This window comes from Falco naumanni, chromosome 8 (assembly GCF_017639655.2).
Source record: "Falco naumanni isolate bFalNau1 chromosome 8, bFalNau1.pat, whole genome shotgun sequence".
Lineage (NCBI taxonomy): Eukaryota > Metazoa > Chordata > Aves > Falconiformes > Falconidae > Falco > Falco naumanni.
Genome location: NC_054061.1, coordinates 43155248 through 43176528, shown reverse-complemented (window position 1 = coordinate 43176528; position 21281 = coordinate 43155248). Strand labels below are relative to the sequence as shown.

Here is a 21281-nt window from a genome sequence, read left to right as displayed (position 1 = left end):
AGCACAATACTCTTGCTGTCAACAAATCTATTTCCCACAGTTAATTCTATTTTCTGCCTTCCAGTTTTTGAGTTTCTGGATGGAACAAGTTCCAGACGGACACTGATCAGTGCCTTAACAGGGGCAAGGTGAGCACCTAAACTTTAGCTGCAAACAAATGCATGCAAGGATCCATGTTACTGAATGTCCCTTTGTCAAGATACAGTAGTAGTTTGATGACATTGAACATCCCCAGTGAAGCAGCAGTTCCTTAGGGTGATACAAGAAGTTTACCGGACAGGCATGAAGTTTTCACAGGAAATTTTCCCCAAGAAGAAAAAAGCTAAAGAGGTTAGCCTTTACAGTGGTTACTGTAAAAATATGTTTTGATCAGGGTGCCCATATGCACTTAAGGAATTTGTTTTGATTTGTATACTATTTGTCTTAGATATTTGGGAGATGGTGTTGATTAAGTCCTTCACTTTGGATAAACTTGATGCAGAACTTAAGAGTCCCCATATAAAGAAATGTATGTTTCTCCTCCATTCTGGAGCTGGCAGAGGACTGGCAAACACAAATTGTTTTCATGGCTTCTTTCACCTTCACTCCACGATATTTGACCACAATAATCTCCTTTATCAAATGGAAATAGCCAGAGCACAGAAACTTAATGCTTTTTATTGCTATGTCTTCTCTGTTTCTCAGAGGCGATGATGCAATTTGTAGCTGGTTCAAGAAAATTATTTGTTCTCTGGAGTGCTGCAGTTAGTGTTGAAGTGTCAACACAGAACATAAATATCTGGAGACCTAATCCCAGCTTCACTGAATTTGTTGGAACCTATTTGGAAGAATTGTATAAAGTTCAGTTTTCTTATCCAGGCTTTCACAATTAAGGTAGATTATCCCTATCATTTTTTTCCTCATTTTCCTGTCTTGGTGTCTGTAGTGCACATATACTTTCTTTAACCAAAAATAATGATCCTGGAGAAGTCTGCAGTATATATATTATATATATATAGCATATACATTAGTATTTTCAAATATAGTTTACCATATATTATTAACAAAATGTTCATATCATGATGCCTGCAGGAACATATAAAGGTATTTTTGGTTGTGGTTATAATACTTTGTTTCGAAGAAAATGATTTAGGCTTCACATTCTGGCCCAAGAAGAGTCTGTGCAGTTTCTGTTTTATGGAATGCTGTTGGCACGGACAGCTGCCAAGGACTGTTAAAGGCAACTTCTCATCACCTTCTCTCCAGGCACATAAAAAACACTGCCCACTTTGGCAAAATAGTTTCCTCAGTTAAAGCCACCAAGACTCAATCTGTAGCCTTCAATGCAAGAGTACTGTCCCAATGAATTAGAACAGTAGCTTACAGGAGACAATAAAGAAAAAGATATTCTAAACAGCATATGATACTGTGTACATGCTACTTCCACTCTAATATTGCTTTATGGAAAGCTGTAGAAAATCTCTTAAGGTTGGAACTGCGAAATTACTTTTTGTGTCCAGCTATACATACTGAACCCATAGCTATTTCTTCCTTTTAATGTGATACCCTGCTAGAGCTCTTAAGTGCGATCACAGAGAGAAACTGGAAGCATATTCTAAGTGGTAAGAGACTAGTTCTTATAGATTGTTAATTCTTTTTGTTATAATATGTGCACCAGTATTACAATTAACATGACATAATCTAATTTACCAAACAGTATATTGCAGTATATATACCCCTCATGGTACAGCTATACCTCCATTCATCCATAAATTTTTAACTATTTCACCTTTTGTACTGAAAACTCATCTTCCCTTTTTGTTCAGAGGTGACTTTCTTTATCATTAAATGAAGTATTTGGTCAATCTTTTCTGCACTAAGGGTGACTGGAAAAACTGCCTTCTTTTTAGTTTGGAACATGCAGTTTCTGTGGGGAAGGAATGTCTCTTTCATAGTTACCTGTTATGATAGAACATTATTCCTTGTCAGCATTTGTCACACGTATCATTACATCAGTCTAAAAGTAATTTTAAATGGATACTACTATTGATAGTTACAGTGTCGAGAGCCAAAAGGTAAAATGGGTTTGAAATTAGCTGTCATCATGTAGATATCCCTTTGAGGTTTTTCTAGGAGGTTTTTTATTATTATTTAACTAGATTATGAGATTTTGAAAATCACCTGCTGCAAATGTGTAGTAGATTTTTCATGTCTGTTTTTAATAAAATTGTAATGTACTCGGTTAATGAGTACACACATTCATAATGCATATGAAGACTTTTTCCTCTCTTACTCTCTCCCACATCCTACCCTAACAGAGGTTAGATAAGGTGAGGAAGGTATAGGAAATAGGTCCGTGGAGATGTAAGACTTTGAATTTTTCATCTTTTCCTGAAGCAGTAAACAGCTGCCTTATTTTTTGTTTAAGGACTATACTGAAAATTCAGATCTTTCATGGTGAAGTTGTAATTTAATGTTTCAGAAAGCCCAAAAGAAAGGTCAGTCTGATTATGTTCCTAAGCCCATTTTAACACAATTCCTCTATTTAAAACTTTTTAAAATGCTTTTCATGTCAAAGCCATCAAATGTAACCCACATACAAAGTGAAATGCTGCTTGTGAAAGTCAGTAAAGTTCACCCAAAGGACTTAACTTAGGTGCTTCTTAATGGATGAAAGCACAAAAAGAGACCAAGGTTTTAATCTGTCTCTTTTTGACTTCATGTTTTCCTGTTTTTGTGAATGTACTCAGGGTTGTTAATATTTTTGCAATTATACCTAACAGCTGGAGGCGTACTTGACTGAAGTGACCCAAATCTTATGTAAGTAATTCTGATAATTATCCTGCACATTGAAAATAAGGCCTGAACTATAATTATTTATGGGAGAGAGACTGCAAGAAATGTTCAGTGTTAGAACAATGCAGATCCTTAGCTTGATTTTAATGTCCACGCTGAGCACTATGTGTTTTAAGATACGACTGTAGGTATGCCTATTAATATGTATGGAGGAGATAAAAGCTTAACAGAAGACAGACAAGGTAAGTGCACTTTCTGCAGTAATCAAGCATTTGCTTTCAGCAAGTCCTTCACCGAGGAGAAGCAGTACAGTAAAAGTGTTGTTTAGGTCCCGCTATAGTTTTGAGGATGCCTCTGACTCTACAAAAACTCCAAAGGGATCAGTTGATATGCTGCATCTATAAAAACAATTTAAGTAGCTCTAAGTAAGTCTTCGTGCCAATTGTGTTAATAAAGCTGCAAAGGGACTGCAAATTTAGAAGCCCTCTGAAGTCCAGTGCTGGCCCAGCAATTCAGAAGCTTCTTAATGAGACATTAAATCATGCTCTTTAATCTCTCTAATTGGTGCTTTTTTGAGTGTAGAAAAATAGATGAACCCTGCGGTGTTCTAAAAGCAGTGGAACATCTTCACTAGTAAATAATACCTAGTGAAAACAGACTTGTCGGACTGCAAGTCTCCTGTACTAAAAAACGATGTGGAGAAATTTCGTATCCCTGCTACTTGTCAGTGCAGTTTTGCTGTTGAACAGTGCTTGGCTGCAGCTGTGCTGGAAGTGGGTCAGCTCTGCCCTCCGTGACTGTCAGGTACCATTCCTCAGCACTGCTAAAGAGCCTGCCCATGAGCCAAGGGGTGAAACCCAGGAGCAGCCAGAAGAAGTTATCCTGCGGAGAGAACGGGAGTTTCAGTACCGTGATTGCTCTCGGGAGCCTTCGTGCCTCTCTTCACAGAATGGGACTTCTACAAACCGATGACCAGTTATTTGAACTCAGGTACTAAAACTTAGAAAGCCTAGATGTTAACTTAAAGATATTTAAACTTAGAACAACAACTTTGTTTCACAAAAGTACAGCTCTAATGGATGCTAGTTCTTTTAAAACCATAACGACTAGCTCCTTGGCTGCAGGAAATCCATACTGTTTCGCCAATATTGCATGAGGCTTTTTGGCAGCTAAGGAGTTACTACTGACTTAGCATTTCATTTCAAGAAAATCTGTAAGGTTGCTACTTTCTAGCTACAGCTTTTATCCCAGTCTCACTTTCAGCTGTTATATGCATTCTCTCCAGAGTGTGACTTCTGAGTGCTAATGTATGTATACATTAGGGTGATTCAGGCATACATTATCTTCCATCTCTTTTGCCATCTATGGGAAAGAGAGTAAAACAAACATACGTCTCAGTGAGTTCCAGCCTTATCTTGTCTTGATTACTCCTGCTCTAAGGTTTTGGCTGAAGCTCTGAAGAACTTGTCTGCTTCAGTATTTTTTTCCAGATAATTTACATTCTTTTACAATTTTTTATTACCTGTGGCTATTAGTTTTCTAGAACAGGTTTACAGGGTGTCATCCTTATAATTTGTAGAAGAACTCCAAGACAGTATGATGGGACACCTGGTTTGTGCTTCAAAGAAACAATTATGCAATATAATTTAATTTTTTTCTTAACATTCATCCTCACTACTGGAGAAAGAAAAAAGGCCACCCGCTGAGAGAAGAGTGAATGATAATGAATCCACTAGAGGAAGGCTCTGTACTTCTGTATCTGTCCCGTGCTCAGCAGAATCCCAGTCATGGAATATCCAAGCAGATTTGTCCTATACAGTATGTCATTTATATATGTTGATTTGACACATTATTCCCTCTGGGAATAAACATTTTCCTGTAGTCCTGCCTGTTTCTACTATTTCATCAAAGCCTTTATTTCAGTCATCTCTAGCTGGCCAAAGGGAACACGCTTTTTCTGTGACTCATTTTTTGTGTTTTTATTTTGTTTAAGGGAAGCAAGAATGTCTATATTTTGTAAGCATATTTTCAGAGGTATTAATTTCTTGGTGTAAACGAGTTTTTTTATTATCATAACTCATATCCGTCACTCCTCTAAATTGTAGGATACATCTTTAGATTCATCAGAATATGCAGGAAAATGAAAAGTGGCAAAGGACTGTACTTCAGGTATAAATGTTACAATCACATTAGCTTTTCACTTGAATTATTGACTTGCATATGATCGCACCTATGTACATAAACAACCAACCACCATTTCACCCTCAATGTCATTCCTCTTTCCTAACTAATACAGTCAAATCTGATCTTATACCTAATAAGAAATTTTGGAGAATGGGGAGATTTGAAAGTTTAGTCCATGTAGAGCTCTTAATATTTTAGACAAATCCATTGATTTTCTTCAGGCTTGCATTTTCTGAGATTTTTTTTTGTTGTATTATCAGGAATTTTGTTGATGTTAATTTTTGTTGTGTTATCTACTCAAAAAAGCAAAGTAATTTAGATCTATTTACTAATTTCCTGGGTTTTTAAAAATAATGTATTATGGTTATAACCAAATAGGGTGAAGGGAAGGAATAAGAGAGAGAGATCTTGCCAAAATAATTTTTAAATATTCACTATGGCTTATAGGCTAATGCTTTTCAACAAAGTTGTCAAATACAGTGGTATCTGAGTGCTTTGCGTGAAGGCTAATTATTCTCCTGAGAACATTTATTTTAAGGGGTCTTTTCTATATGCCTGCATTTTGTGAAAATAGTTCAGAGGAGTCAAACATGATGCATAAAGAGGAGGCTTCACTTTCTTGAAGTATTCTTGTGGAGGAAATACTATGTATAGCTTTTCTCGTGTGTGTATATAATTGTTTCTGTGTAGGTACAGAAGAAGAGTCACATGTGGACATCCCACTTACCCACAATCCCATTTCTTTGGGCAACGAGTTGTAGTGCAGCAGATATTTTGTTCTAGAATTCTTCACAATGATTTCTTAAATGTTTTAACATCAACCTGTCTTTCTTGTAAATTACTGCAAACACCTGTCTTGGTCAAATACTTCAGACATTATTTTGAAAACTGTATTTTGATTATCTTTCCCTTTCACTCTGACAAAAACTTCACTTTAAAGTAATTAACACATGAAGAATGTCACAAACTGTTTAAGGAAAATCATATGTATAAATTCATATTTAAAAAACCTTCACAAAATACTTTTTGGTAAAGTGCTTTTTTATTATGCGTTGTCAACAGTTAAATGATATGTTGCCATTTCATGCAAGCTGGAATGGTGTTAAAAGAGCAAATGTTAATCCATAAACATGTTAAGGAAAAAAAGTGCTAAATCTGCATAAGTTTGTACAGGCTTAAATATGAAACTGGACAGCTGCTTCAGTTAAAATGACTTGGAATTAGTTACTGAAACAACCACTATTCTTAATTGCCCATTATTCCCAAATCTTGATCCAGTTCTGTGTAGGATGTTTGGTTTTATACTGTGTTAAAATTTGCACTTTTTTTTTTTTTTTTTTTTTTTTTACTGTCATACAATATAATGCCATAGTAGCAGCTCTAGGAATACAGCAATACAGTACTATTCACCAACCAGTTTTGGTTAATATTCAATAATGAGTCCATTTCAAACTGAGTACTGTATACTTTGTGAAAAAAAGCCAAAAAAACAACCCCCAAAAAACCCAGCCAAACCCCAAATCTTCTCATATGAGCTAACACAACAAATGTACATAATATGTCATGGAGCAACAGCTCATTTACAATAATAACAATACATAAGAAAAAAACTGTGGAAATAATTTTTATTGTTTTGTGCACACCAGGTGCTTCACATCTTACTTTGTTACAAATGATAGACAGTAAAATTGAATTATTATGTTTCTGAAGGACAGTCATGTAGTAAAGTATTTCTTGCAAAGTTCAGGAACATAGACAAGTTGTTTTAATTACATACTGAAAACGTTCTATTTTATGCATCTTCATTGCCTTAAATATAAATTAAGTAAATAAACTGAGCAACTGACACTATACAATACAATTTTTCATATGTAATCTCTGGATTTTATATTCTTCAAGAAAGACTAAAATAATTGTACTGAAGAAATATATATTTATTACATACTTTATAATGGGTGAAAGACATAGCTGATCATTTAGCTGTTTTATTCATTTTTGTCATAGAATCTATTTCTTTTAATTTATTCTTCTACAGTGAACTGTTTGGGCTTGACTTTCTTGCCTTAGAAAGATGGAGCAGCTGTATGTCTTGAGCTCAGTAAGTCTAAGCTTGTGTTTATGTCATTCTTTGACACTCTGATTATTTCACTTTCTTGACAGGCATTAATATCATTCAGTTCTGTATCATAATTCCCATGTTCTTTTGAATATGAGCTGCAGGAATTCTTAGTTATGTCTACAGAGCCTATTAGTCTAAAACCAGGTTGTCTTTTTTAAGAAAAAAGATGTTTTCTGAGTGTCAGATAAAATAGTATTTAAGTTTTTGTCATAATTTGATTCTTCTCCAATGCATACCAACTCAGTATCAACAGGGAACGTTGTATTATTTGCCTCCTTTAAAACTCATGAACTATTAGTATGAGACTTCTGACAAGTGGCATCTTTATTAAATTGAGCAAGACTGTTAGAGGTAACAGCATCTTCATCCTTTGAGTTTTGCTCATTCTGTGAAACAGTTACAGTATCACTAGAATAGCTCTCACGAGATTCATACATCTCAAATAGTTCTTCATTTCCAGACCGATTTTCCAGCCTTGCAAAGGCATGCTGCGATAGAGTGCAAGTTGCTTAATGCTGTCGTTGGGTTGGATGTGGCTGAGAGAGTTGTTTCGTGCCTACAAATGTTTAGATGTGAGAAAGTGGCATAATTGTTATTGTTATTGTTATTCAAGCTGAATTCTTTGTGATTCTTTTGTACTGTTACATCATCAATGTTAGTAACCTGTACAACTTCTGATTCACCATTTTCATTAATTTTTTTCTCTTGCTCCTTCCCAGCACTAGGCATAATCACATTATCACCTTCATTAATATCCTTTCCACTTTCCTCCCTATTCTGTGATCCTCTGGTTTTATTCAGGTTATCTTGCATGTTCCCGTCTTCCTGATCTTTTCCATTATTGCCTGCTTCATTTTTCTTTGCTTTACAGATATTTGTAGCTTCTTTTTCAGACAGAGACCTAAAGGATGAGTGTTGATCTTGTTGTGCATTTGCAGTGTTATTTTTATTTTGCTCTGTCACAGCATTTTTCTTCTGAGGATCCTTTTTATTGCCCAGAAGTTTATTGGTATGTAAACCAGAACCTTCTTGAGCAAAATCTCCTGGTGGCCACTTTGGCTTATTTACTTTAGCCAGTTTTTCAAGAGAAAATGTTTTCTTAGGTGTTGCATCATCTGTTGAAGGAGGCCATGTCATCCTTAATTTACCTCTTTCTGTGGTTGTTTTCAAATTATTATCCAAAATATCAGGATGAGTACCTTCAGTACCTGAATGCAAATCTTGATCAATTTCTGTAATTGGTTTAGAATCAACAGGTATACTATTAATGGGATTTGTTTCTTCAGCATGAATATTGCCAGCTGAGCTATACCGATCTTTAGAATTCCATAATTCTTTATGCTGCTTGTGTCCGAAACCTTCATCATAATTTCCTTTTGATTTGAAAAGTTGCTTAAAATGGGGCTTACAATATATTTTTCCATGGAGAGATGCATAATTTCCCAAGCTGCCAAATGGAAGAAAATTTGTTTTATACTTTTACATATCATACATCTACTGTGAATTTTAAATTTTACTTGATATTTCAAGTACCCCTAAATGACAGTATATATAAAGAAAGGAAGAGCAAAAAGAGAGGAAGTTCAATGTATTGGCCAATCTGACAACACCCACCAACCCCCAAGGGTATCTAAAACTTTTAATTGCAAATTCCCATACTATTTCAAGGTCAAAGTGAAGAAGAGTCATGCTTTGTAATTTAAGAAAGAATTTGCTTTGTTGCACTGCACAAGTTTTAAATAGGAATGCTCCACAGCACTTTGGGGTTGCTGGGACCTTTTTCATCATCAGATTGAAGACTGAATCCTCTATTTTTCTACAAAATGGGTGGAGTAAATACAGTGCCAATTTTCTTTAGCCTTTGTGCAAATGATAGAGATTTGAGTTTAATTATATTTGGATTCTGCTCCTAAATGTCTGTAACTAACCTCAAAATTGTTAACATCAGATGTGTTAGCATTTGCTGTCTGATAGAGCAATAAACACTGCATTTCATATAAAGGTTACAAGAGTAGTTTGCTAAATGCCATCATAATTCATTGGATCATATGGATGAGGGAAAGTGAGAGAAAATTTGGTCTGCATTCAGATGTCTTAAATTCCACCCAAGTTTCTGTGTCTACTGCTTCTGGTTCATGAGCTCTCCTGAAGGCCTGGAACAGTAGGTAGGAGGTAATACGCAGAAGAACTTGGAAGGTACCAGGGTAAAAGAGTTCTTTAGAGAATTTCAAGGGCTTGTTCCACATCACAGTGTGGATGTCAGTAGTAGAGAACAGGGGAACCCTGTCAACTCAGCATCCTACAGGTTGCATAGCCCCATCAAAAACAATTTCCCCGGCTGTGTTCATATTCAAATGCAGAGTTCTATGAGTGAACATGCAGTTACTTCTTACCTTAATTGACTGCCACAGTGGTGACATCGGAAACATGATTTATGAAAATTCTGCTTGTCAGCAGCTAGGCATTCCATTGGGTAAACTCTCTGTTGGCAGAGTTTGCACATTTCATTTTCCTGAATCTGCAGTTTCTAGAACCACATATTTAAAAAGTTATGCATTAGTTTAAGCCACGTTTTATGATTTATTTTTAACTGTGTTGGTCCATATGTTTTGTTAAAACTGTAGTTTTCTTTATCCATCAACTGGTATCTCAGCTCTCAATTTTAGGACTTCATTTTTATTCAACTAAGAGTAGTACTTCAAAAGTGAAAAACTACTTACCTTTCCCTTTTCCAAAATCCATAAATTTGAAAGGACTATTCACTTCACCAGGTACAATATTCCCATTTATTTGTAATAACTATTTATTTTGTGAAATGAGATAGAAAAATAAAAAGTTTACTAGTATAAGTGGAATTGAGTATAATGTATGTATAATCTTTGAATCTACAATATGATTTAGAGATCAACAAACAGAGGAAGATGTTTAAAATTCTGGTGAGGAACTTCTGCTTAATCATGCCAAAAGCACATCAGGGAGTTCCACTTCTGTGGTAACCTGCAGACTATAAATTTACATGACCCAGATATGCTATGGACATAATTATTTGTGATTTTTACAATTTTCATTTTCAGACCCGATGCTTTCTTCAGTTAGTTTTTAAGACTGCGTTAGCTACAATTACATTAGCAAACTACATCAAATCTTTTCTTTTATGAAGTATAATTAATTGTAAAGGAAACTTGTTCTCTGTAAAGCACAAAGCATGAATAGAAGATTGATTTCATACCATTAAGGGCCAGAAGGCAGTGATGGACAATCTGTTTGGCTTGGAAAAGCGCATGCTGCTCTTCTGTCTTGATTTCTGAATTGCTATAAGAACCAAGAAACTGAGGGAAAGGAGGAGCAAGAGGGGACACTCAGAGCTATGACATTTCTCTTTCCAAGTAACTGTTGTGCATGTTGAGGCTTTGCCTTCCAGGAAGCAGCTAAACATCTGCCTGCTGATGGGAAGTAGTGAATCAATTCCTTATTTTGCTTTGCTTGTGCCCCAGCTTTGCTTCACCTATTAAACTGTCCCTACCTCTGCCCACAGATTTTCTGGCTTTTTTGCTCTTCCAATGTTTCCTCCCATCCCACTGTGGGGGAGCGAGCAAGCGAGCGAGTGACTGCATGTGGATTCAGCCGCTAGCCCTGGCTAACCCATCACATTAAGTATCTTGTTGGTCCACTGCCAGACTGTGCCTCAGTTTACAGGACCACAAGCTACTCATGTTTAATTCTGCTCCTAGCATCAACAGTGGTAGCACCCTTCACAGTGCGTGGAGCTGGGAAACACAAAGCAGAGCTTTCTGCTTAGGAGTTATGCAGGTACAGGAGCGTTTAGCTTTGTTCTGCCATTTGCATTGCTGTTCAAGCATCAGCCTTCTGTTCACGTACTTCAAACAGCTAAAGCTATGGTAACATCTGGTTTTCCTGCAGGATCCCGTCCATACTCAATGCCCAAAATATATGCACAAAAGGAGAACTTTGGTGTACATCATGCAATAACATATGCAATATTTTCCAAGTTTCAAATGCATAACTTTGCAATCTAAATACTAATCTAATTTTTAAGTAACATATGCACCATGAGAAACGAGGCATGTTTCATTGTCAATGTTTACTTCATATTCATATATAAATATTCATATATAAATCCACATACTTTATATATTTCAAAAGTTTGCTTCAATATGAAACAAAAAACAGGCTTAGCTTTCTGAGGGACACTGAGTGGCTCAACTCCTTAGCGATGTGAAACCTGCAACATGACATCAGGCAAAAGGGTTTGCTGTCTTAATTCAGACTACGGCTGTATCAACAGGTAAAATCACCCAGCAGGTAACAGCAGAATTTTGTTTTAAATGCACATTATTTTATAAACTGTTTCAGTAATTTTGCTTATACAGGAAACCCACCAAAATGTGGTTCTTTTTGTTTTAAGTCACATCTTGTGCTGTAATAAACTAAAACAGATGTGCACAAAACGACCATTATTTTGTCTCTAGAACTATTTTATACAGGCAACATTTTACCTCAGTTAGAGGATGTTGCATTAATTTTAAGCATGAGAATTGAGGTGCATTCTCTACACATTTTCTAGCATGTTAATATTTCTCAAATACAACAGTAATTATATTTTAATCTTAATGTCTATTTTTAGTATCTTTTTATTTTGCTCTATATAATTCTTCAGGATAGCTCTTGTAGCATTAATCCTCATAATGGTGGAAGAGGTAGTAGCTAGAGGCTGTCACAACAGTTCTTGTGTCTTCAGCTTCTCAGCTTTCTGGTTTTCATGAAGATCTATTTCAATCCCTGCATTGTATTTTTTTACTCCTTGCGTATTGTTGCCATCAAATTTGGAATCAGAAAGTGTGCTTTGCTGTGGTGTTACAGGGGCTGCTACATCTTGTGTGGGACCTTGATCCTAATTTTTGTGGCAATGTTTCAGCTGGACTTAATTCCTCTGAATCTTCTGTGTGCCAAGGCTGTTTTCATCTGTTTTGCCTTGCACACAGCACCACTCATGTTTTCCTGTAGAAGAATGAAGCTGGGTAATTAACATTGATAATATACAGCTGTGGGTTGGCTTCAGGGGTGGCGGGTTGGCCGATGTAGATAAGGTGCAGCTGTGGCTGGCTCTGTTAAGGGGTTGAGAGCCAATGAAGAGAGAGCAGCTGAGGAAGAAGTGGAGAGAGGAAGGAGCAAAAGCAGAGAGAGCAGGCCCTGGATGAGGTGAGGTGAAGGCAGTGGAGGGACTGGCATGAAGAGTGTGCTGGTATAAGATGGTAAAAGGCCTTGCTGCAGCTTGATAGTTTGGAGAGTGTTGGGACATTTTCCTCCACTGAGATTCCATGTACCACTTTAATTTCCACCAGGTCTTTGTTGGTCACAGGTAAAGGTTGTGTTTCAAACATTCAAATGTGCTATTCTGATATGCCTCTTTTCAGTAGCTTTTCTATGGGCAGCTTAATTCTTCAGTTCTTGACCAAAGTTGTCTCTGGTAACAGACAGTGGCTGTGGTTCAAAATATTTTATGCTTCTCTTCACACTTCCTTTAAGCTCTTTCAGCTTAGCCCTCAGCTGTAACAAGTTAAGGACATCTGCTGGGTTGAGCTGCCCAAGTTTACTCCGGTTCTGTGCTTCCAGCATATGCCTCAGGGTCTTTTACAGCACCACTAGAGACTTCTTGGAAGCAAGCTTCATCTGATGTTTGTTCCTCATCATGGTAATATTTATTCTTAGAGGCCAGTGGCTGCGTTTCAAACATCTATGTGACTGCATGAACACCTCCTCTAACTAATGCAAGGGGCTTGTCCATAGTTCCTGCAGAGCCTGGAGCATCTGCATGCAGGCTGGGCCTGAAACATCTAGGCTATGTATTTAACATTTCCACCTGCAACAGTTTTGTGGTCTGCAATGTCTCTAGCTTTGTCTGGGTCTGGAAGGTCAACTTCAATTGGAATGAAAGCCTGGTTCTGAAAGACCCATCTTATAGAGAGGATCTCCCTGGATCTTACACCACTTTAAGCATTGTTTTTCTCATCTAGTGAACATCTGAATGATGAAGGCAAATCGGTGTCCAGCCTGTTGCACATCTGACATCATATTCCATGTTTCAGATTTATCAGATAAAATATTAGAACTCTCATTCAGGTAATGTTTCTCTAAGTGTTTTCTTAATTGTGGGTGAAAAAATTTGTATAAACATCTTAGTTCACAGAAATTGCTTTGCTTTGGGTATGGGCCTGTGGAGAGAGTGAGCTTTGTTGAAAAGCTGGACAATTCAGTGGATCGGGAAGTTACTGTCATTTCCAATGGAGCTTTCACATAAGCAAACTTTTCTGTGCTTTCATATTCATGGGATCTGGAGCAAACCATTGCAGAAGTAGCAGTTCCATCCTGTTTTTTTTTCCTTGGTGTAGAATTTTCCTGTGGTCTGCTTGCTGAAGCAGTAGCAGCAGAAAATGAGCTTTCTGTTGAAGACAATGTAATTTCCTGACAGATATTTTCCATCTTTAGGGAGCAAAAGTGGTTTGTTTTGTGGTTGTTTTATTTTTTTTAAAGTATAGTAACATGTAAAACAATTTTTCTATTCTTCACAAAAGCTAGTTCTGCAAGGAGCCAAGCAATAGTATTATAATAAGATCTGGAAAGTTAAAATCCATTAGCTATTGCTCAGAATGCATAAAGCCAACCTTTTGAACTAAGAGTTGTGCTATTTGCATGATAGAATATGTGTGGAAAAAAAATACAGAATTCATATAAAATGCAAAATGATGATTGAGCAGTCTTGGAGGTTTTGCTGCAAAAAATGCAGACTTTGCTTTATAAGCATAATGTAAAGTTATGCTGTGGCTTATGCTCATTTTAATTTCTTCTGAAAGTGACATGTTCTATGCTTGCGAGAATCTGTGATGACAGAGATGCATATTTACAGATTCAAACAAGGAAAGAGGAGACTATTCAGCAGAGGACAGGGATATAAAAGCTTTTATAAAGGTCTAGTTTTAATTGTTTGTCGCATACTGCAAGTACTTGTTGAGCCTTCTGATGTACTTGTCCTGTTTTCAGCTGTGGTAGAGTTAATTTTTTTCATAGTAGCTGTGTGTTGGACTTGGTGTGAGAACAATGTTGATAACGCACTGATGGGTTTGGCTGTTGCTAAGTCATGTTTGTACCAAGTCAGGGATTCTTGGTTTCTCAGGCCCTGCCAGCGAGAGGGCTGGAGGGACATGGGCAACTGGGAGGGGACACAGCCAGGACGGCTGACCCCAACTAGCCAAAGGGATATTACATACCATGGGACGTCATGCTCAGTATATAAATGTGGGAAGAAGAACAAAATGGGGGGGACACTTGATATGATGGCCTTTGTCTTCCCAGTAACCATTAGGCGTGATGGAGCCCGGCTTCCCTGGGGAAGGCTGAACACCTGCCTGCCCATGGGCAGTGGTGAATGTATTCCTTGGTTTGCTTTGCTTATGTGTGTGGCTTTTGCTTTACCTATTAAAGTGTCTTTATCTCAACCCACGAGTTTTCTCGCTTCTACTTTTCTGATTCTTTCGCCCATCCCACTGTGGGGGGTGTGAGTGAAGGGCTGCAGGTTGCTTAGTCACTGGCCAGGGTTAAGCCACAACAGTACTTCATATTGCGTTATGTGCACTTAATTCCTAAAGTCCATATACTCCCACAACTTTCACAGGTTAGATTTTTAGTCATAATTCATCAAAACATGAATGCAGACTGTATGGCATACCAGTGTCCTAACTTCACCACTTCTAATTTGCATAAAGGAAGATCCCTCTTATTAAAAGCACAAACCTTTACTTCTTTTGCAGGTGCTGTAGTCTCTCTGTCAGAGTGAACAGCCTTTTCCTGAGCTGTCCTTTCAATCTGCTGTACTAAAATCTGTGTTACAGTCTTTGGGAGCTCTTCATTCTGAGCTGCATTGGTTACTGCAATGGGAAGAAGAATAAAAAAGATTGGTTTTCCTCCACCCTGCATTTTATGAAATTGACTATCAGTGAATTATAAAACATTACATTTGAAAAATTGTACTTAGTCTTGCAGGAGTCTGGAGAGTTACTTGATCGTGAACAGAAATCCATAGAGAGAATGACAGGACGGTTGTTGAGGGACATGTTTAACGTGATTTAAAAACCTACTGTTTTGCCATACCTGAGTGGTGTGACAGGGCTAAAGTTTGACTGGGGTCTGTGGGAGAATATAATGCGTGAATCCTAATACTAGGACTAAACTGCAGCAGCAGTGTCTTAACACTGTGGTCATATTTTGCAGGGCTATTCACTTCAGCTATAAATTTATCATCCACAATTTTGTATATATGTGGGCTAGTGTTTACCTGTGTTTTCAACAATTCAAGTCCCCAGTTCTTTCAAGCAACTGAGTAAATATTTAAAACCACCTCCTTATTCAAAAGCCAGCTCTCCATACTAAATTCTAAACTCATTTCTTATGTCCCATTGAAGTCAAGGAATGAGCATTGCTGAGAATTCAGATCAATGTGCATTTTCATGTTTGCATGCTAAGAGTGGTACATTTGTGTGAGTAAAGACATTTGCCATTGCTCATTTGTGAGCCTGTATTCTTATGCTACTTCTTACCTGTTTCATCAGTATGCTGAGTGGGTGTAGAAGTCATTTTTATCTTATGAGTAACTTGCTCACGATGAGAAACCTGTGCACAAAACCTTCACTTTACTACAGGATTTATTGTAATATGTAAGTATTTTCCATACTTCTGCAACTGTATTTAAAATGTTACATCAAAGAAAAATATGAATGTAAACCTAATTAATTACCATGTCAAAACAAAAATAAATTTAAAACATTTAATAAAACACCTTTTAAAAAATTATGTACTACCTAATAAGGAAGGCTATCAGCAGAACATCCAGATCTTGCTGTACCAAGTGGTAAAGGAGGAAGAAGCAAAGCAGATACATATTAGCATCAGTATAATTGTCCAATGACATGATTATTAATTGATATAGTTACCTCTTGTGTTTGAGAGGCTTCCATTTGACTTTCTTTGGAGGTCATTTCATTGCACTCAGCTTCCCTGGTGCTGCTTGATACTCTGCGCTGACTGCTACTTGACATTTCCTGAAGACAAATAAAAATAATATCATATTAACAGCTAATAGTAAATTGGATTTTTCTTTTTTTATTATTATTTTTTCGGCCTATGAAGGGCTTTCACAAATAAATTCTAATGTAAATGGTGTAACTCAAATAGTCATTTTACAGCAAAGTACCGTTATTTTTATTATGATTGATATTTGTTGCCATAAAAACTGGAACAGGGATTTTTATAGCACAGAAGATGTCAAGTCACTTATGTTACTGCAGCTAGGCTTTGACCAGCAGATACAGAAAGCTGCATGAATATGTACAATGTATAAATAGACTGAAGGGGGACAAAGGTGACTGGGAAGGCTGGATGTGCTGTGCCATCAACTTGTTACCTATTAGTAGGCATGAAGTTAATGTAATTTTGTAAAAGGAAGTATAATATGTCTATATAAGAGATGCTGACTTTCTGCATATGCTTTGTATAGCTTTTCCAATGCAAAAAATCGTGCTGAGTTGCAGTTGTGAAAAAGATGGACCATAGGCTAACCAGAAGATACTATAAACCACACAGGCTAGCATTGTATCTGCAAGTCTGACAACTGCAGCGTAATAAACAGAGCATAATGTTGAGAGCTTAAAGCACTGTTCAAGGTGCCCATGTAGTTTCTGAGGCTACCTATGTTTAGTTCTACTCCAGATTCTGACAGTAATTTGTTTTCTTATTTAAAGCCTGTCACAGAACCACGTGTAACATGATGTGTTACATGATAATACCTGTGTCCGTGGAGTACTTTGAGATTTAGTGATTAGAAGAAAAAAATCCTAAGGATCGGTATCATTGAGAGCAGTTCTGTGCTTCCTCTCTTGCACACTAGCATGTACACAGAGACATCTAACAAATAATTTCACTCATATCAAATTAAATTTTCTTTTTCCTTTGTGAGAAGAAAGCTTGCCTATTACTTTCTACTGATAATAAGCTTTCAAACGAAAATAGCTTCTGATCCCTCCAGCAAGAGCTTCTCAAGTGTTCAGCGTAATGTGAATGTGAGTGGAGGCAACACTGTGTTTCTGAGGTTGCTGCTATACATCTAGTGCAACAGAGAGCTGTAAGCTTCCTTCATATCAAATGCTGTCACCTCCTTGAAATCCAGCTAATTGTAGGGCAAGAAATTAGCTCTCTCTCTCAGTCATCCCATGACATAGTATATATTTATGGGATTTATTCTACCCTCGAACTAAGGAATGCTTACACTACTTGCATCTCCACCAACATTTCTTCTGAATCAATTTAGGGGAGCGCCCACTGCCTGGCCATGATTTCTGCCATACAGTAGGCAGCAAGGACTCTTAGGTTCTATGGCAGAGAGAGTGTGCATCCACTTCATGGGCTGTAGGAATTCTCTTCCACCTTTGTGCTGCCAAATCAACTGTTTCAACTATAAGATGTTTTAAAAACACAGGAACAAAAAGTAGAGTAACTTTTCTGATTACTGGCCTAGTAAATGGTTTTAGTGTGTTACCAGTATCAAAATTAATCACACCTACTGCAAAGTTTGAATTGTCAAAGTGAGGCAAGGCTTGAGGAGAGCAAGTCAGAGCATGGATTACACTCTCGGGTCCTGTGCATCTGACAGTTGTAAGGGAGCCGCACAACGTGAAAAGATGTAGAGCTAACCTCACACCAAGCTGAAGAGAGGCAGTTCAAAGAAAATTAAGTGCAAATTTTCCCATCTATTCTCTGTTTAATGACTATGCGTAGGTGTATGTATAATATGCCTTCTCATTTTATATGGATATACTTTTCAATATATTTATGCATATATATGCTTTTTTCATCTAAGATATGCTTTTCTGTTCTAATGTGCATGTTTTAGATATGTAAGTCAAGCTCTCATTACTGGAAAAGCTCATTCAAGAGACACGAAATATGTTCATGATAGTCATTATGTGTCCTTTGAATGGTGTGGGGTATTAAAAAGGAATATAATTAGGCTTAATGTAGTCAGGAAGCAAATCTAATCTGAATGTCACTACTGCTTTATTGCTGTAACTTTGGTACTGCTTATGAAGTAGTTGCCATATTGCAGAAGATTATAATCGTTTAATGTGACAGCTATGGCTGTCTAAAATGCACCCTAAACATTATGGGCCAGATTTTGACAATATAATTACATGGCCTTGCTCTGGGCATGCAGGGAGGAAGAGGGACTTGGAGGTTCTTATATTTTTGTGTGTCTGTCAAGATGGCTAATTGAAATTCCAGCGACAGAGGGTAAAATACTACTTGTTTATTATTCCAAACAAGTGGAGAGCAGGAAGACCTGTGGATTCTTCCATCCTTTGCAATGGCTAACTGCTGGATATAGGATAGGATATCCTGCAGGTAGGATTACCCCATTAGAGTCTGTGGCATGTTTTGTACACCCCATAGATTCTGGAGAATATTCTGTAGAATGATTTGATGGTCTGCATGGATTAAGATGGTTTTTATTTTATTAAGCAGGGTAAGTCATGCCTCCAATGCAGGACTGTGGCTGGAGATTATGATCTAGATTTAATACTTGTTAAGAGTTATGTTTGTGGGAACTTGATCCCTTTATTTGTTTCTGTGGAATACACGATGCCTACCCTACTGTGCATTATTGAATCAAGCAAGGTTGTTTAATCAACCACATCCTGCATTGTGGTGTCAGGAGGAAACAGCTCCCCTCCAGCTGTACAGCAAAGGAGGACAGACAGGATGCTCAGAGTGATTTTTTGATGTCGAGAGTGAAAAGACAACTAACACTGTTGTGTTTCCTGTAGCCCAAGAATCACCTTTCAATTACTTTTTGTTTATCCTGTGCTGTATCATAAGTGAGCTTCAGAAAACACTGTCAGCTGGATGATTGTTGGCATGCTGCTAGCTCACAAATGGTTTCTTATGGTAATTTTATACTTTTTTCCCCTCCAGATTTACCTTGTCCTCCATTCTCTTCCATTTGTTTCAAGTCACCGTTTATAGGGGCTGCTGGCCTTCCCATGCATATCTGTATGGTACTTAATACAGAGGACTATAGTGTTCTGTTGTGTCTCTGGGTAGTAAGTCATTCTAACCAAACCCAACATTATTTTAAAAATAGAGATGTAAATCTGAGAGTAAGTATATATACATTTTGTTAGAGGAGTGCATTTTTATGTAGGCATTCAGATTCTGTTACTGAAGAGAACTGTAATTGCTACACGCACTTCATATGTTAGTGGCCCACACATCAATTTTAGTGCCTCTGCGCTGCAATAATTTAGATAGAATTCTTATTGCAAAATGTGCCAAGATTTGAATTTTCAGTAACCGTTCTGTGTATTTTAGAATAAGGTTTGCTTTTTTGTGTTGACATTTTTGCAGTTTCCTTCTGTTCTGACAACAGACAAAACATACTTTCCCTTTCAAAAATAAAGTTGCTTTGAGGCTCAGAATGTGTGCTATATTATATGCATACGTACATAAAATGTGTACAATTCTGTATATGTGTGTATTGTTCAAGGGGACCAAATGGCCCAAAAGCTTGTCCAAAACAGGAAAGCCTTTTATTCACTCACATTTGAAGCATATTGCTTATATTTGAGCTGTACATTATAGTCATCATATAAACTTTGTGGGAAGTTGGCTAATATAATATCGTTTGTGTATTTGCAGATTTAGAACACTCTTCTAAATGATCAGTATGTACGAACTTACGGTTCCCTTTAGGCAGAAGTGGAAGTAAATTGTGATCTTAAAGCTTCAGTTACAAAGTTGATAACAATGGAATGACTGACGATTTACTTGGTGTGAATCTTCATTTCCTCGTCAAAGCTATGCTTTTTAAACCTATTTATGTTCTTGTCATGTGCACATCAGCACTGTGAGGTCTTGCGGAAATTTTTTACAAGAACTTCAGTTATCTGCACTTTATGGTTTGTCAGTCTTTCTTGGTTGTATGTATATACTTAGGGTGTTTTGGGCACAACGTGGAAGATTTTCATAAAAAGGTAAGGTTTCACCATTCACTAACATTGTCCTATTATTCAATCTTATCCTCTGCAATTGCTGGAAAACTGGCAATTGCTACACTAGCTATCTTAGAAAATTTGTCTGGAATGACCCTCAGTGGAGGAGGTGTAGTTATACCGGTGTCATTCCTGACAGAGGATACTGTATGGTTGAGTGAATATCAGATACTTTCAATATATTCCACTCATCCTTCCTGTGCAGGAGGTTCAGCTCACTCACTCAATATGGCTCATTTCTGATACTGGAGAGTGAGACTTTGTCTGAGCAGCTAGCTAGCTGAGCTGGTGTAGCAGACCACTCTAGGCTGGCATTTGCAGAATAATAACACTGAAGATCATGACCTTTTCTCAGCTTGGTGGCTGACAGTAGAAGGTGCTCATGATGCCAGTGGTCTAATTAAAGACCAGATCTCAAAACAAACTGGTTGAGTTTGTGAGCACATGACAATTCTGTGATCAGTTTTAATTGCTGCTCACTGTTCCAGACAAGAGTTTTGTGCATCCTACTGGTAATATGTCACCTTTCACAAGGAACCAATCTCCCTTACCATGGAGACAACTCTGAGTGATGGCTGCTGCCTGAGAAAAATAGAAAGATAAATTATTATTTCCATATTTGGTGTAAATGTTTTGAATGAAAAGCCATCTACTCCTTATACAATAATTGAATATAAAGTAACATGTTCAGTTATTTAGATTATTGTTTAAAAAGTTAATTGCTTCCTTATTTTAGCTTGGACTAATAGTTTGAATTTATCCAGATCTGGAGACCTGTCTTCAAACTACATGCTTTCTCTGTTTTGCCTCAGGATTGATTCAGTGATCGTGAATAATCTTTCAGTTACCTAAGTGTATAATCCCATTTTCCATGAGAGTGCAGTTACATTAGGTAGAAAGGGGATTTTATGGTCTGGCAGTAAGTTATTTAACCTAGATTTAAAGATTCCATATAGTTCTGAGTGATTTTATTTCCTGTGAACGTGACTATTTCTACTGATGATTTGAGAGCGCCTCCTCAACTAGCCACAGAGGACAAATACATGAATAAGTATGCTTAGAGGTCACATTGTTGTTGAAGAAATGGA

The 21281-nt window shown here is 37.2% G+C and overlaps 1 protein-coding gene across 1 annotated transcript in view; it reads right to left on the bottom strand.

The window, feature by feature from the left end:
• Positions 1 to 7004: 7004 nt before the first annotated feature.
• The window catches only part of XIRP2 (xin actin binding repeat containing 2), a 43202-nt gene continuing 28925 nt past the window's right edge, over positions 7005 to 21281 (bottom strand). Inside the window, exons 5-8 of the mRNA XM_040603845.1 lie at positions 16084 to 16191; positions 14888 to 15064; positions 9472 to 9605; positions 7005 to 8525 (exon numbers count right to left, since the gene is read on the bottom strand). Of these exons, the coding sequence (XP_040459779.1) occupies positions 7529 to 8525; positions 9472 to 9605; positions 14888 to 15064; positions 16084 to 16191 (1416 nt within the window). The 3' untranslated portion in view covers positions 7005 to 7528. The remainder of the gene's footprint in view (positions 8526 to 9471; positions 9606 to 14887; positions 15065 to 16083; positions 16192 to 21281) is intronic.